The sequence below is a fragment of the Macaca nemestrina genome, chromosome X (genome assembly GCF_043159975.1).
Source record: "Macaca nemestrina isolate mMacNem1 chromosome X, mMacNem.hap1, whole genome shotgun sequence".
NCBI lineage: Eukaryota > Metazoa > Chordata > Mammalia > Primates > Cercopithecidae > Macaca > Macaca nemestrina.
In genome coordinates this window covers 119,146,859-119,162,693 of record NC_092145.1, presented here as the reverse complement: position 1 = coordinate 119,162,693, position 15,835 = coordinate 119,146,859, and the positions used below count along the sequence as shown (strand labels likewise).

Below are 15,835 nucleotides of genomic sequence, written 5' to 3'. Positions count from 1 at the left end.
AAAGGGACTTTGGGAGGTGATCAGGTTTGGATGAGGTCATGAGGGTGGGGCCCTCATGATGAGGTCAGTGTCCTTACAAGAAGAGACACCAGAGAGCTTGCTCTGTCTATGTGCACACACTGAGGAAAGGCCATGTGAGAACATAGCGAGAAGGTGGCCATCTGCAAGTCATAAAGAGAGCCCTCCCCAGAGCCTGATCGTGCTGGCACCTTGATCTCAGACTTCCAGCTTCCAGAACTGTGAGAATTGAATGCCTGATGCTTAAGTTACCCAGTCTGTGGCATTTGGTTATGGCAGCCTGAGCTAAGACAACCCTTGAGGTGACAAATGCCCCACACCCTGCCCCAGTTCTAGGGGTATGGCTCATGATCCTTGGCTTCAGAGGCTGCTGATGGACATGAGTCCTGGGAGCTGTGGTAACGGCTCAAGATGCTGGGGTCCTAGGGTGAAGTGCCCAACCCATAGAACTGGGGCACATGTGGGCCTGGCTCAGGGGATTGGCGGGGAGGGTGCTCTGCAACCGACCTAGCACAGCAGGACCCCAGCCTGAAGCGCATTTGGGGTTCTTTGTAGCTTCTCGAGTGAAGTTTAAGTCCAGCGCCCCCGCAGCCGTGCACCACTCTCCCCCCTTACCATGTTGCAGGTTCGGCTCCTTTAACAAGCAGGCTGGTTACGGAGAAGCAAGGATACATGGCACAGAGCATCCCCAGGGTCTTCAAGGGTGACACCCCCAGTGCTTAGGGCTTGCCCTGTGCCCTCTGGGTGGAGCTGGCCGGCCTCCCTTGGCCAACAGCCTCTCGGCACTCTGCAGCACAGTCAGGCTGGCCTGGGGTTGGGCAGGCGGCATCCTGTGGTCTCACCTCCACCCTCCTGCCCAGCTGGCTGTGTCACACTCACCCTTTTTTTTTTTTTTTTTTTTGAGACTGAGTCTTGCTCTGTCTCCCAGGCTGGAGTCCACTGGCGCGATCTCGGCTCACTGCAACCTCCGCCTCCCAGGTTCAAGCGATTATCTTGCCTCAGCCTCCCGAGTAGATGGGATTACAGGCACGTGCTATCGTACCCGGCTAATTTTTGTATTTTTAGTAGAGATGGGGTTTCACCATGTTGGCCAGGCTGGTCTGGAACTCCTGACCTCAGGTGATCCGCCCATCTTGGCCTCCCAAAGTGCTGGGATTACAAACATGAGCCACCGCTCCCGGCCCACAGTCACCCTTTTAAGGTCAGGTTGGTTCCTGGCAAAAGTGTCCTTTCCGGGGGGCCTCCAAATATAGGATTTGGAAGACATAGGAATAGAGCATGCAGATGACCACGTTAGCAGAGCAGCTACACTCAAATGACGCCTTCTCCATTACTTGAAGCTTCTTTTTGTTCAGCCATTAAAGAAGAAACTTGACAAAATAGGAACAAGGTGATATTTCTCTTTTTTTTTTTTTTTTTTTTGAGACGGAGTCTCGCTCTGTCGCCCAGGCTGGAGTGCAGTGGCCGGATCTCAGCTCACTGCAAGCTCCGCCTCCTGGGTTTACGCCATTCTCCAGCCTCAGCCTCCCGAGTAGCTGGGACTACAGGTGCCCGCCACCTCGCCCGGCTAGTTTTTTGTATTTTTTTTTAGTAGAGACGGGGTTTCACCGTGTTAGCCAGGATGGTCTCGATCTCCTGACCTCGTGATCCGCCCGTCTCGGCCTCCCAAAGTGCTGGGATTACAGGCTTGAGCCACTGCGCCCGGCCACAAGGTGATATTTCTCAATTGCAAACCTTTGTAAAGGGACCGTTGGCCTCTAAAGGCTTTTTTTTTTTTCAAATTTTTAGTAGAGATAGGGTTTCACCATGTGGCCCAGACTGGTCTCAAACTCCTGAGCTCAAGTGATCCTCCTGCCTCAGCCTCCCAAAACGCTGGGATTACAGGCGTGAGCCACCACACCTGGCCACTTTTTTTTTTTTTTTTTTTTTTTTGAGACAGAGTCTCACTCCGTCACCCAGGCAGTGGCATGATCTTGGCTCACTGCAACCTCTGCCTCCTGGGTTCAAGCGATTTTCCTGCCTCAGCCTCCCAAGTAGCTAGGATTATAGGCACCCACCACCACACCTGGCTAATTTTTATATTTTTAGTAGAGACAGGGTTTCGCCATGCTGGTCAAGCTGGTCTCAAACTCCTGACCTCAAGCGATCCACCTGCCTCGGCCTCCCAGAGTGCTGGGATTACAGGTGTGAGCCACTGTGCCCGGCCAAAGTATACTTACTTTTGAGAACAAGTTTTGCGGTTGCCAAATATGTACACAGATGCTGATGCCTCTCCTGTGAGCAGCATCCCAGGACCACACACCTGCCCCAGCTCTTGTCCTCATCCTCGCTGCCTTGGCCAGCTGTTGTCGACGTGAACAGCCACTGCCATAGGCAGCCTGTTCCACTGTCCCTTCTGCCCGGCTCGCCCTCTGGGTCCTGTGGGGGCTTGGCATGTGGGGAAGGTTCTGATGCAGGCTTCCTCCCTGGTCGTTATGTGTGTGCTTTTCTTTATGTCCTGACCCTTCTTCATTGCACCTAAAAGTGCTGTCTGGGTGCAGGTGTAACCAATGGTGGATCTAGAAATAAGAGCTTTGTGTGATAAGATTCTTACAACTGTCCCTGTCTTACACCTGGTCAGTGACTGAACCCTTGGTTTTTTTCAGGAGCTGGGATGTCTAAACCTGTTGAAAATGAAACTGGAATTCCTGACATGGGAATTCGGTGTTTTCTCCTCACTCCACCGAAACACTCACTTCTAGCATCGGGATTTGGGAAATTGGCATGTGGCTTCCAGAGTCGTTTTAGAATGTCACAATATAGACTTTTTTTTTTTTTTTCTGAGATGGAGTCTCGCTCTGTTGCCCAGGCTAGAGTGCAGTGGTGTAATCTTCGCTTACTGCAACCTCTGCCTCCTGGGTTTAAGCGATTCTCCTGCCTCAACCTCCCGAGTAGCTGGGACTACAGACATGCGCCACCATGCCCAGCTAATCTTTGTATTTTTAGTAGAGATGTTGGCCACCATGTTTAGCCACCATGTTGGCCAGGCTGATCTCGAACTCCTGATCTCAGGTGATCCACCTGCCTCAGCCTCCTAAAGTGCTGGGATTACAGGCATGAGCCACCGCGCCCGGCCTTTTTTTTTTTTTTTTTTTAATGAAAGGCACCCATCAGTGGTCCTCACTGTGGGTCCCGGAATGTGGTCAGGGGGCAGGTTCTGTCTTCATGCATCCCTTAGGGGTCCTGGGGCTGACTCCGCCTGTGAGCCCCATCCTGGGGTCATGTTAAGCACTTTTTGTAGACATCGTATTTTTTTTTTTTTTTTTTTTTGAGGCAGAGTCTTGCTCTGTCGCCCAGGCTGGAGTGCAGTGGCGCGATCTTGGCTCACTGCAAGCTCCACCTCCCGGGTTCACGCCATTCTCCTGCCTCAGCCTCCCGAGTAGCTGGGACTACAGGCGCCTGCCGCCATGCCCGGCTAATTTTTTTGTATTTTTGGTATAGACGGGGTTTCACCATGTTAGCCAGGATGGTCTCAATCTCCTGACCTCATGATCTGCCCGCCTCAGCCTCCCAAAGTGCTGGGATTACAGGCGTGAGCCACCGCGTCCAGCCTTGTATTTTTATTAATAATGTAAAATCTGACCGGTCACGGTGGCTCACGCCTGTAATCCCAGCACTTTGGGAAGCCGAGGCGGGTGGATCAAGAGGTCAGGAGTTCAAGACCAGCCTGGCCAACATAGTGAAACCCCGTCTGTACTAAAAATATGAAAATTAGCCAGGCATGGTGGTGTGGGCCGGTAATCCCAGCTACTCAGGAGACGGAGGCAAGAGAATCACTTGAACCTGGGAGGTGGAGGTGGCAGTGAGCCGAGACTGTGCCACTGCACTCCAGCTTGGGCCACAGAGTGAGACTTCATTTCAAAAAAAAAAAAAAGTCTAATCTGTGTTCCTGTAACAATGCAGAGTAATATTTCTGAATCACTTGACATATGAGTCAGAATGGAAACTGTGAGCATTGTCTGTGTGTCTGCGTGGGCTGCAATCTGGGTCCTGGGGAGCCCCCCAGTGACGTGTGCAGCTGCAAGACCCAGGCCAGGAGGAGCCTTGCCGTCCTGTGGGGGTTTGAGTGCTGGGCCCCCTTCCATGGGCTCAACCCTTAGCTCCAGGCCTCCTGCCCTGTAGGACAGGTCTACAGAGTTGGGACACCCATGTTGCCTGATCTTGTGACAGCATGGGGTGCTCATGGAGTGGAGTGTAGGAACCCTGCTGCTCAGATGTCACGCTGCGCCAGGCTGACCAGGGCTATGATGGTGACCAGCTACATGGCCGTGGTTTCTAAGTACACCATTTGATATGAGGAGATGATTTAATAAAGCATTGTCTTAAAAAAGAAAAAAAAAAAACTGGGGCAGATGAAAAAAGTTTTCATTCTTGTTGAACAGGGTATACTGGGTATCCTTCAACTGCAGCAGTAGAGATGTAGGCTAGACAAGGAAATCATGCTGCTGGCAAAAATGCTGAGCTCCAGAACGGTGCTGGGTGGAATGTGACCATTTCCTGTTTTTGTTTTTTGTGTTTTGTTTTTGAGATGGAGTCTTGCTCTGTTGCCCAGGCTGGAGTGCAGTGGTGCGATCTTGGCTCACTGCAACCTCTGCCTTCCAGGTTCAACAGATTCTCCTGCCTCAGCCTCCCGAGTAGCTGAGATTACAGGTGTGCACGACCGCACTTGGCTAATTTTTGTATTTTTAACAGAGGCGGGATTTCACCATGTTGGCCAGGCTGGTCTCCAACACCCGACCTCAAGCACCTTGGCCTCCCAAAGTGCTGGGATTACCGGTGTGAGCCACCGCACCTGGCTGAATGTGATCATTTTCTACATGAAATTGCCACATGAGCTCATTTCGAGCTTTGTATATTTATTTTGGTAATGAGAACTCTGTGGGATTATCCTTTAGAAACTAACAATATAGGCCGGGCGCGGTGGCTCAAGCCTGTAATCCTAGCACTTTGGGAGGCCGAGACGGGCAGATCACGAGGTCAGGAGATCAAGACCATCCTGGCTAACATGGTGAAACCCCGTCTCCACTAAAAAATACAAAAAACTAGCCGGGCGAGGTGGCGGGCGCCTGTAGTCCCAGCTACACAGGAGGCTGAGGCAGGAGAATGGCGTAAACCCGGGAGGTGGAGCTTGCAGTGAGCTGAGATTGTGCCACTGCACTCCAGCCCGGGCGACAGAGTGAGACTCCGTCTCAAAAAAAAAAAAAAAAAAGAAAGAAACTAACAATATATCTATTAAAACTGAACATGCATATTCCCTGACCCAGCAACTCCACTCCTAGGTAGATAGCCAAAGGAAATGCAAATATTTGATTACCCAAAGGCAAAAATGTTCAGAGCGGTGCTCTTTGTAATAGCCCCAACTGAAAACTACCCAAATGCCTACCACCTACAGGGAATGGAGAAATAAATGGTGTATTCACCCAGTGGAATACTATACAGCACCAAGAATCAGTAAACTCTTGAGAAGACATGGAGGAACCTCATGCATGTAATGTTGCACAAGAAGGCCAACAAAATATAGGAGTCCATACGATATGATTCCATTTATATTCCAAAACAGGCCAAATGAGTCCAGATACTACAACTCAGGAGAGTTGTTATAGTTCACTAAGTTTTGTTTGTTTGTTTGTTTGTTTGTTTCTTGAGATGGAGTCTTGCTCTGTTGCCCAGGCTGGAGTGCAATGGCACAATCTTGGCTCACTGCAACCTCTGCCTCCTGGGTTCAAGCGATTCTCCTGCCTCAGCCTCCTGAGTAGCTGGGACTACAGGTGCGCACCACAGCACCCGGCCAATTTTTGTATTTTTAGTAGAGACGGTGTTTCACCATGTTGGCCAGACTGGTCTCAAACTCCCGACCTCGTGATCCACCTGCCTCAGCCTCCCAAAGTGCTGGGATTACAGGCGTGGGCCACTGTGCCCGGCCATAGTTCACTAAGTTTTTAAAAATCTGTGTTAGTGCCGGGTGCGGTGGCTCACGCCTGTAATCCCAGCACTTTGGGAGGCCGAGGCGGGCGGATCACAAGGTCAGGAGATCGAGACCACGGTGAAACCCCGTCTCTACTAAAAATACAAAAAATTAGCCAGGCGCGGTTGTGGGCGCCTGTAGTCCCAGCTACTCGGGAGGCTGAGGCAGGAGAATGGCGTGAACCCGGGAGGCGGAGCTTGCAGTGAGCCGAGATCGCGCCACTGCACTCCAGCCTGGGCGACAGAGCGAGACTCCGTCTCAAAAAAAAAAAAAAAAAAAAAATCTGTGTTAGCAAATGGGTTACAGGGTACAAAGTGCCTTTGCATATGTGTTATCTCACGTTTTGCTCATTTTCATGCCAAGTGGACTTTATTGAGATACTATTTACATATAACAAAGTGCATACATTTTCAGTGATGACCCTAATGAATTTTACCACACATATACACCCAGGTTACCCACACCAAGATCAAACTACAGAACATTCCAGAACTCCTGAGAGTTCCTTCACATGATCTCTTTGATCATCATGACAATCTCAGGGCAGTAGAGCCACTATCTGCCCATGTCACCTCTGAGAAACATCAGCCTGAGAGGCCAAGACCTGCCATGGTCCCAGTGCCCCCTCTGGGTTGGGACGGTGCTGCCCTCATGGCAGAGAAATGGCTGAGAGGCTCTCAGCAGCTTTCTCAGAACCCTCTGACTTGAGCTGGCATCATTAGCCTATGAATTCACTTTCTGGAAAATGAGGTTCTGTCCCCTTGCTACACAGCTAGGCAGGGAGCTGGAGAGGTGGGGTGGGTGGCACTAGTTAGTTATATTTTATTTTATTTTATTTTTTGAGACAGTCTTTGTTGCCCAGGCTGGAGTGCAGTGGAACGATCTTGGCACACTACCACCTCTACCTCCCGGTCAGTTTGAGAAAGGGCTTGGAAATGGAGGGAGAAGACCTCACGAAAGCCCAATGTGCATCTTGTATTTGCTCTGGGCTTGCCTCGGGTCAGCCCTGAAACCTCACCCAGGCCCAGGCCGGGACTGGGGGCGGTGAGAATCAAACCCCGAGTGCGCTCACACTGAGCCGCTCCTGAAGCTTCAGCATGAGGCCCACACAGGCCTCATTCCCTTGCAGCATCTGCCTGTTTCTCACAGGAGCCCTGCCCACCCAGTTGGGCTGGTTGGTGGCCACTCCCTCTCCAAGGGCAGTTTCTCACAGACACTAGCATCCCTCACCTGGCACTGCCAACCTGGCACTGCCAACCCCCAGGACATGGCCCTGGGGGCGAGGCCAGAATCCCTTGGGGTCTCTTTTCTTTCTCTCTCTCTCTTTTTTTTTCCGAGACGGAGTTTCGCTCTTGTTGCTGAGGCTGGAGTGCAATGGCGTGATCTCGACTCACCACAACCTCCGCCTCCCGGGTTCAAGCGATTCTCCTGCCTCAGCCTCCTGAGTAGCTGGGATTACAGGAATGAGCCACCATGCCCGGCTACTTTGGTATTTTTAGTAGAGATGGGGTTTCTCTAGGTTAGTCAGGCTGGTCTCGAACTCCCGACCTCAGGTGATCTGCCCGCCTTGGCCTCCCAATGTGCTGGGATTATAGGCGTGAGCCACCGTGCCCGGCCTTTTTTTTTTTCTTTTTTTTTTTTTTTTTGAGACGGAGTCTCACTCTGTCGCCCCGGCTGGAGTGCAGTGGCGTGATCTCACCTCACTGCAACCTCCGCCTCCCGAGTTCAAGGCATTCTCCTGCCTCTGCCCCCCGAGCAGCTGGGGTTACAGGCGCCCACCACTACGCCCAGCTAATTTTTTGTAGTTTTAGTAGGGCCGGGGTTACACCATGTTGGCCAGGTTGGTCTCAAACTCCTGACCTTGTGATTCGCCCTCCTCTGCCTCCCAAAGAGGTGGAATTACAGGCTTGAGTCACCACGTCCGGCCACGTGGCCTTTTTTCTGTAGGGGCGACCTGATGGGTTCATCTGGAGCAAGGATGCCCTTCTTCACTTTGCTCAGAGCTCTGGGAAATTTCTGGGCCCTCTTAGGAAGTTCTCTTGACTCTCCCAGTCATGAACAAAGGCCCCCATCCCCCACTGGGACTGGAAGTCCTTGTTCTGGAAAGCCGAGTACTACGGGGCAGGCCTGGGTCAGAGGCCACTGCCTGGTGTTCCTTCGGGGCAGAGTCCCCTCTAGCCACACTCTCAATGGCTTCTGAAAGAGGAAGGCTGACCAACTGGGTGACTCAACCCATTTCTGGAAAAGAGAGGATCAGAAGTTCAGATGAGCGTGTTTATGACTGAGGTCTGGATGAGATGACACGATAAACATAAGGGCTTAACAAAATTTAGCAAAGACTTGGGCAGCAGCCCATGAAGAAGCCTTTAGTTTTTCTATTAAAAACAAAAATACCCGGGCGCCGTGGCTCACGCCTGTAATCCCAGCACTTTGCGAGGCCGAGGTGGGCAGATCATGAGGTCAAGAGATTGAGACCATCCTGGCTAACACGATGAAACCCTGTCTCTACTAAAAATAGAAAAAATTAGCTGGGCGTGGTGGCGGGCGCCTGTAGTCCCAGCTACTCGGGAGGCTGAGGCAGGAGAATGGCGTGAACCTGGGAGGTGGAGCTTGCAGTGAGCAGAGATCCGGCCACTGCACCCCAGCCTGGGCCACATAGTGAGACTCCTTCTAAAAACAAAAACAAAAACAAAAACATAAAAACCCAGAAAAACAAAAAACAAACAAACAAAAAGCCGGCCAAGCGGCTCACACCTCTAATCCCAGCACTTTGGGAGGCCAAAGCAGGCGGATCACCTGAGGTCAGGAGTTCGAGACCAGCCTGGCCAAAATGGTGAAACCTCGTCTCTACTAAAAATACAAAAATTAGTCGGGTGTGGTGGCGTGCACCTGTAATCCCAGCTGCTCTGGAGGCTGAGGCAGGAAAATCGCTTGAACCCGGGAGGTTGAGGGAGCCAAGATCACGCCATTGCACTCCAGCCTGGGCAGCAAGAGTGAAACTCTGTCTCAAAAAAAAAAAAAAAAAAAAAAAAAGCCTTAATTCCAAAGTCACAAATGAGCCTACACCTTTGGCTCGTCTCTCAGCCTAAGAGTCCAATTCCAGGACGTAGGAGAGGGTGACCTGCGGTGGCCGAGAAGGATGTGACGGCTTTCCAAGGTGAATAGCTGTTTATTCTCAATGAATAGTTCCACATGGACCCATAGACCCATTTCGGGGATTTGCTGTTCTTTAAAACATGGCAGAAAAAAACCCCAAACAGAAATTCCTATGTACACCAGTCACCCCCTTCTCTCTTCTGCTTTTTGGCTAACATCAGGCCAGGGACACATGGTGGCCCCAGCTCAGTCTTTGCTGGGACTCGGTGACAAGCCCAGGGACAAAGAAAACCAGCCTCTGCGGCCGGGCACGGTGGCTCACACCTGTAATCCCAGCACTTTGGGAGGCCGAGGTGGGTGGATCACGAGGTCAGGAATTGAAGACCAGCCAGGCCAAGATGGTGAAACCCCATCTCTACTAAAAATACAAAAATTAGCCAGGCATGGTGGCAGGTGCTTGTAATCCCAGCTACTCAGGAGGCTGAGGCAGGGAATTGCTTGAACCCAAGAGGTGGAGGTTGCAGTGAGCCGAGATCAACCACTGCACTCCAACCTGGGCCACGGAGCGAGACTCTGTCTCAAAAAAAAAACAAAAAACAAAAAACAAACCAGTCTCTATTCTGACCTTTCCCCAAAGGGTGCCTGTTAGGGACAGGGCAAATAAACGAGCTTTGCGATTTTTACATGGAAATCTCAAGGGACTAAGATTTCACGCACTCTGGTAAAACAAAAACAAAAAAAACCCTCCTTCTGTTCCCCGGAACTGAGCTTCTGAGCAACAACTGTCGGCCTCTGCCCACACACACAGCTCAGTCTCGATTTGCAGCAAGATCCTGGATGCTGGGCTTTGATATGAATTCTAACCCTTTGATTTCAGCACCTGTCTGTCCCTGCTGTGTTGTAAAAGTAGGGTGGGGGTGGGAAGCTATAACCACTTCTAGACAGGAAGTTATTTAGGCAAAAAAAAGAAAAAGAAAAACAGGTGAAGCATTGCACCGAGTACAAAGGTAGCCACACCTCAGGCTGAAAGGTTCCTTCCAGAGAGATAAGATACCGGACAGCAAAAGTCACACAGCTACATGTGATCTGGGTGAAATGGAAACTTCCTGTTTATTTTAGTTCCTTCAGCCTGGGGGTGGAGAGGGAGCAGAGATGGAAGCCGTGGCTGTTACTTTCGTTAAGAATCAAAACTGCTGGATCAGTACAGAAGATTGTGGCACCGCCTGTCCCATCAACCATGCCCTCCCGCTCCCACCAAGGACAAGAGATAATACCATGAGAATATATGAGTTGCCCACAACTGGCACCAGATGCTGTCAGCAGGCTCATTTTAACTTCACAGCATCCTTCTGGGGATGGGAATAGGAGGGAGTAGATACAATCGTCTTTTTTTTTTGAGGCGGAGTCTTGCTCTGTCGCCCTGGCTGGAGTGCAGCGGCACGATCTCGGCTCACTGCAAACTCCATCTCCCAGGTTCAAGTGATTTTCTTGCCTCAGCCTCCTGAGTAGCTGGGATTACCGGTACACGCCACCATACCCGGCAAATTTTCTTATTTTTAGTAGAGAAGGGGTTTCACCACGTTGGTCCGGCTGGTCTCGAACTCCCAATCTCAGGTGATCCACCTGCCTCGGCCTCCCAAAGTGTTGGGCTTAGAGGCGTGAACCACTGCGTTTGGCTTTTTTTTTTTTTTTTTTTTTTTTTACCATATCAGAGTTGCGCTGGGGAGGGTAAATGACGCACAGTCAAGTAGGAGCTCAGAGGCTGAGTCAGGACCTGGCTTGCTCTCAGGCCCTGCCCCCACCCCAGCTACTTCCTCCTAAATATCTCTACTTGGACCTTTAATTTTAGCACTGGGACTGCCCTGATTAATTCCTTCAGCAATGTTCACACCCATAAGTATGCCATTTCCACCCTCCCCACCCTAGGGCTCTCTGGGGAAGATGATGCAATCCAGGGCCACCTAACATCTCAGAGCAGTCCCAGGTAATTCTCAGGATGGTAGACAGGGCTTCTGAGCTCGGCACAGGGATGCTTGATCTTGTTCACACCTGTGAAGAAAGGCAGAAATACACATGCCAAAGACGTGGAGAGACTGGATCCCTCATGCATTGTGGGAGGGATTGCTAAATGTTGCAGCCGCTTTGAAAAACAGTTTGGTGGTTCCTCAAAAGGTTAAACATAGAGTTACCATACGCCCCAGCAATTCCACTTTTAGTGTAAATCAAAAAATGACTGCTGATGGCAGGCCTCGGTGACTCACGCCTGTAATCCCAGCACTTTGGGAGGCTGAGGCGGGCGGATCACTTGAGGCCAGGAGTTTGAGACCAGCCTGGGCAACATGGCGAAACCCCATCTCTACTAAAAATACAAAATTAGCCTGGTATGGTGGCTCACACTTGCAATTCCAGCTATTTGTGAGGCTGAGGCAAGAGAATTCCTTGAGCCCGGGAGGCAGAGGCTGCAGTGAGCCAAGATGGTGTTACTGCACTACAGCCTGCGACAGAATGAGACTCTCTCAAAAACAACAACAAGAACAAACGACTGAGGCAGGTTTCAATGAATTTAGAGGTTTATTTAGTCAAGGTTGAGGACCTGTCTGAGGGGGAAAAAAAAACACAAGTCACAGTAGAATCTGTGTCCTGTGCTTTTTCCAAAGAACAGCTGGGTGTGGTGGCTCACACCTGTAATCCCAGCACTTTGGGAGGCCAAGGCAGGAGGATCGCTTAAGCCCAGGAGCCCAAGACCAACCAGGGCAACATGGCGAAACCTCCTCTCTACTAAAAATACAAAAATTGGCCGGGCATGGTGGCTCACGCCTGTAATCCCAGCACTTTGGGAGGCTGAGGAGGGTGGATCATGAGGTCAGGAGTTCAAGATCAGTCTGGCCAAGATGGTGAAACCCTGTCTCTACTAAAAATACAAAAATTAGCTGGGCGTGGGTGCAGGCACCTGTAATCCCAGTTACTTGGGAGGCTGAGGCAGGAGAATCGCTTGAAGCGGGGAGCGGGGGGCGGAGGTTGCAGTGAGCCAAGACGGCGCCACTGCACTCCAGCCTGGGTGACAGAGTGAGACTCCATCTCAAAAAAAAAAAAAAAAAAAAATTAGCCGGGCATGGTGATGTGTGCCTGTGGTCCCAGCTGCTCAGGAGGCTGAGGTGGAAGGATCACCTGAGCCCAGGTGGTGGAGATTGCAGTGAGCCAAGATCATGCCACTGCATTCCAGCCTGGGCAACAGAATGAGAGCCTGTCTCAAAATAAATAAATAAACAAATAAAAATAAAAATAAATGAAAAATAAAGGGAAAAGGGCCAGGCGTGGTGGGTGGCTCACACTTGTAATCCCAGCACTTTGGGAGGCCTAGGCCAGCAGATCACTTGAGGTCAGGAGTTCAAGACCAGCCTGGCCAACATGGTCATACCCCGTCTCTACTAAAAATACAAAAATTAGACGGGCATGGTGGTACACGCCTGTAATTCCAGCTACTCGGGAGGCTGAGGTGGCAGAGTTGCTTGAACCCGGGAGGCAGCGGCTGCAGTGAGCCAAGATTGCACTACTGCACTCCAGCCTGGGTGACAGAGGAAGACTCCGTCTCAAAAAATAATAATAACAATAAATAAAATAAGGGGGAAAGAGCAAGCAGGAGGGGAAGAAAAAAAAAAACAAGGGCCGGGCGCCGTGGCTCAAGCCTGTAATCCCAGCACTTTGGGAGGCCGAGACGGGCGGATCACGAGGTCAGGAGATCGAGACCATCCTGGCTAACACGGTGAAACCCCGTCTCTACTAAAAATACAAAAAACTAGCCGGGCGAGGTGGTGGGCGCCTGTAGTCCCAGCTACTCGGGAGGCTGAGGCAGGAGATTGGTGTAAACCCGGGGGGCGGAGCTTGCAGTGAGCTGAGATCCGGCCACTGCACTCCAGCCTGGGCGACAGAGCGAGACTCCGCCTCCAAAAAATAAAAAAAAGAAAAAAAAAAAAAGAAAAAAAAAACAAGATGGGTAGGCAATGAGGCACCTGGTTACATTCTAATGAGACAGTGAATCTACGTTTTACATGTGAAAAGAAAGGGGAAGGGGAGGGAGTCAACTATGCATTCCTCCCCTGCTCAGTAAATCTGCATTTTACATAAGATAAAGTAAGCATGTGAAATTACAGCTATCTGTTTGGGAATGAAAGGAAAGCAGTTTTTGCATGACTCAGTTCCCAAGCTTAACTTTCCCTTTGGCATAGGGAGTTGGAGTTCCGAGTTTCCATTTTCGTTTCACGCTAGGTATCTACCCAAGAGAAATGAGACGTATGTACGCATAAAACTCCTACACGAGTGTTCATAGCAGCATTATTCATAATAGCCCCAAACTGGAAACAACCCAATTGTCTACTGAGAAAAGAAAAATAGCTCAGAGCAGGCCCAGAGAGACATGAATACGGGACTTCAGTTATCACCTCCCCAGCCCCCACCGCATGCCCGGGACAATTGTTTAAAGTCACTTTGTTCCTGACTAGCTGGCTCACCTATTATGTTCATGAACCTGGGATTTCTGATATAAAGACAAATGTGTAGCCAACCAATAGCTTTTTTTTTTTTTTTTTTTTTTTTTTTTTTGAGATGGAGTCTTACTCTATCGCCCAGGCTGGAGTGCAGTGGCATGATCTCGGCTCACTGCAACCTCTGCCTCTTGGGTTCAAGCAATTCTCTGTCTCAGCCTCCTGAATAGCTGGGATTGCAGGCGTCTGCCACCACACTTGGCTAATTTTTTTGTATTTTTAGTAAAGACGGGGTTTCACCATCTTGGCCAGGTTGGTATTGAACTCCTGACCTTGTGATCCACCCGCCTCGGCCTCCTTCCCAAAGTGCTGGGGTTACAGGCGTGAGCCACCGCGCCTGGTCAGTTTATGTTATTTTAATGTACATTCATGGTAAACAACTCATGAACTACCACTTCTTTTACTTTAAAAATCCACTTGTAGGCCTGGCACAGTGGCTCACGCATGTAATCCCAGCAGTTCGGGAGGCCTAGGCAGGCGGATCACTTGAGGCCAGGAGTTCCAGACTAGCCTGGCCAAACATGGCAAAACCCCGTCTCTACTAAAAATACAAAAATTAGCTGGGCATGGTGGCACGTGCCTGTAATCCCAGCTACTCAGGAGGCTGAGTCAAGAAAATCGCTTGAGTTGAAAGGACACAAAGATAGATGTGTACCCGCCCCCCACCCGCTACACCCTTGTTCTGCTCTCTAATCTTTGCACATACCAGAGATTTCGTAAGTTCTGTGAGTACCTGGTTTTCTGCACGTACCAGAGATTTTGTTTTGCACATACCAGAGATTTTGTAAGTTCTGAGGCAAGGTCACAAGACGTGTTTAAGTAAGATAAACTCTTGCTGCCATAAACCTACTCTCCCGCCTCAAAGTTTGAACCAAAATATCAGAAATGGCGGGAACCAATCATAGTTAGCCAAATCGCCTTGTTCAAACACTAGCCAATCATATATCTGATTTGTATAATAACTCTATGCCCACTTTTCTTAGACTATATAACACTACTCGGAGCTCAGTGGGGGAGCTCTCCTGCCCGTCTCGTTTCACGAGCGAGGGAGAGTTCCAGGTTCGAACCTGTAATAAAGATCCTTGCTGCTTAGCTTTGACTCTGGACTCTGGTGGTCTTCTTCGGGGAATAAACGGTCTAGGCATAACAGAGTAACAGCCAAGATGCTGCGGAATCTGCTGGCTCTCCGTCAGATTGGACAGAGAACCATAAGCACTACTTCCCGCAGACATTTACAAAATAAAGTTCCAGAGAAACAAAAACTGTTCCAGGAGGATGATGGAATTCCACTGTATCTAAAGGGTGGGATAGCTGATGTCCTCCTGTATAGAGCCACCATGGTTCTTGGAGTTGGTGGAACAGCATATGCCTTGTATCAGCTGGCTGTGGCTGCATTTCCCAAGAAGCAGGAGTGACTTCGATCATCCCAGCAATCACTTGGTTCAGTTTCATTCCGCTCTCTATGGACCAGTAATCTGATAACTGAGCTCTTCTCTGGGGATCAATATTTATTGACTTGTAGTAACTGCCGCCAATAAAGCAGTCTTTACCATGAAAAAAAAAAAAAAAAGAAAATCGCTTGAACCTGGGAGGGAGGCGGAGGTTGCAGTGAGCCGAGATCACGCACTGCACTCCAGCCTGGGCAACAGAGCAAAACTTAGTCTCAAAAAAAAAAAAAAGAAAGAAAGAAAGAAAGAAAATCCACCTATAACTGCTGCTAGGCAGAATGTATGTTCAGGGCAACCTGAATCTGTGCTCTCAGATAGCAATTTTAAAGCTTGACCCAAATAAACTCTCCATGTATTTTAATTTTGCCCCAGCTTCTTCCTTTTAGGTTGACGCCATCAAGTGACAAATGGATAAACAAATGTGGTATATCCAAACAATAGAATATGATTCATCAACGAAAAGGAATGAAGTACTGATACATGCCATAACACTGGTGAAACTTGAAGACATGTTAAGTTTATGGATACAAAGGTCACATATTGTATATTGTGGGATTCCATTTATATAAAATGTCCAGAATAGGCCAGGCACGGTGGCTCACACCTGCAATCCCAGCTGCTTGGGAGGCTGAGGCAGGAGAATCACTTGAACCTGGCAGGTGGAGGTTGCAGTGAGTCGAGATGGTGCCATTGCACTCCAGCCTGGGGGACAGAACTAGACTCTGCCT

General features: G+C 49.9%; 1 protein-coding gene across 1 annotated transcript; it reads left to right on the top strand.

The window, feature by feature from the left end:
- The first annotated feature begins 14,791 nt into the window (after nucleotides 1-14,791).
- Nucleotides 14,792-15,228, top strand: LOC139360574 (cytochrome c oxidase subunit 7A2, mitochondrial). The gene has a single exon (XM_071088268.1). The coding sequence runs from the start codon at nucleotides 14,823-14,825 to the stop codon at nucleotides 15,072-15,074; it is 252 nt and encodes an 83-aa protein (XP_070944369.1). The 5' UTR covers nucleotides 14,792-14,822; the 3' UTR covers nucleotides 15,075-15,228.
- The last annotated feature ends 607 nt before the right edge of the window (nucleotides 15,229-15,835 follow it).

Excerpts from the sequence above, each read along its gene's own strand:
- LOC139360574 (XM_071088268.1), top strand. The coding sequence starts at position 14,823 with ATGCTGCGGAATCTGCTGGCTCTCCGTCAGATTGGACAGAGAACCATA.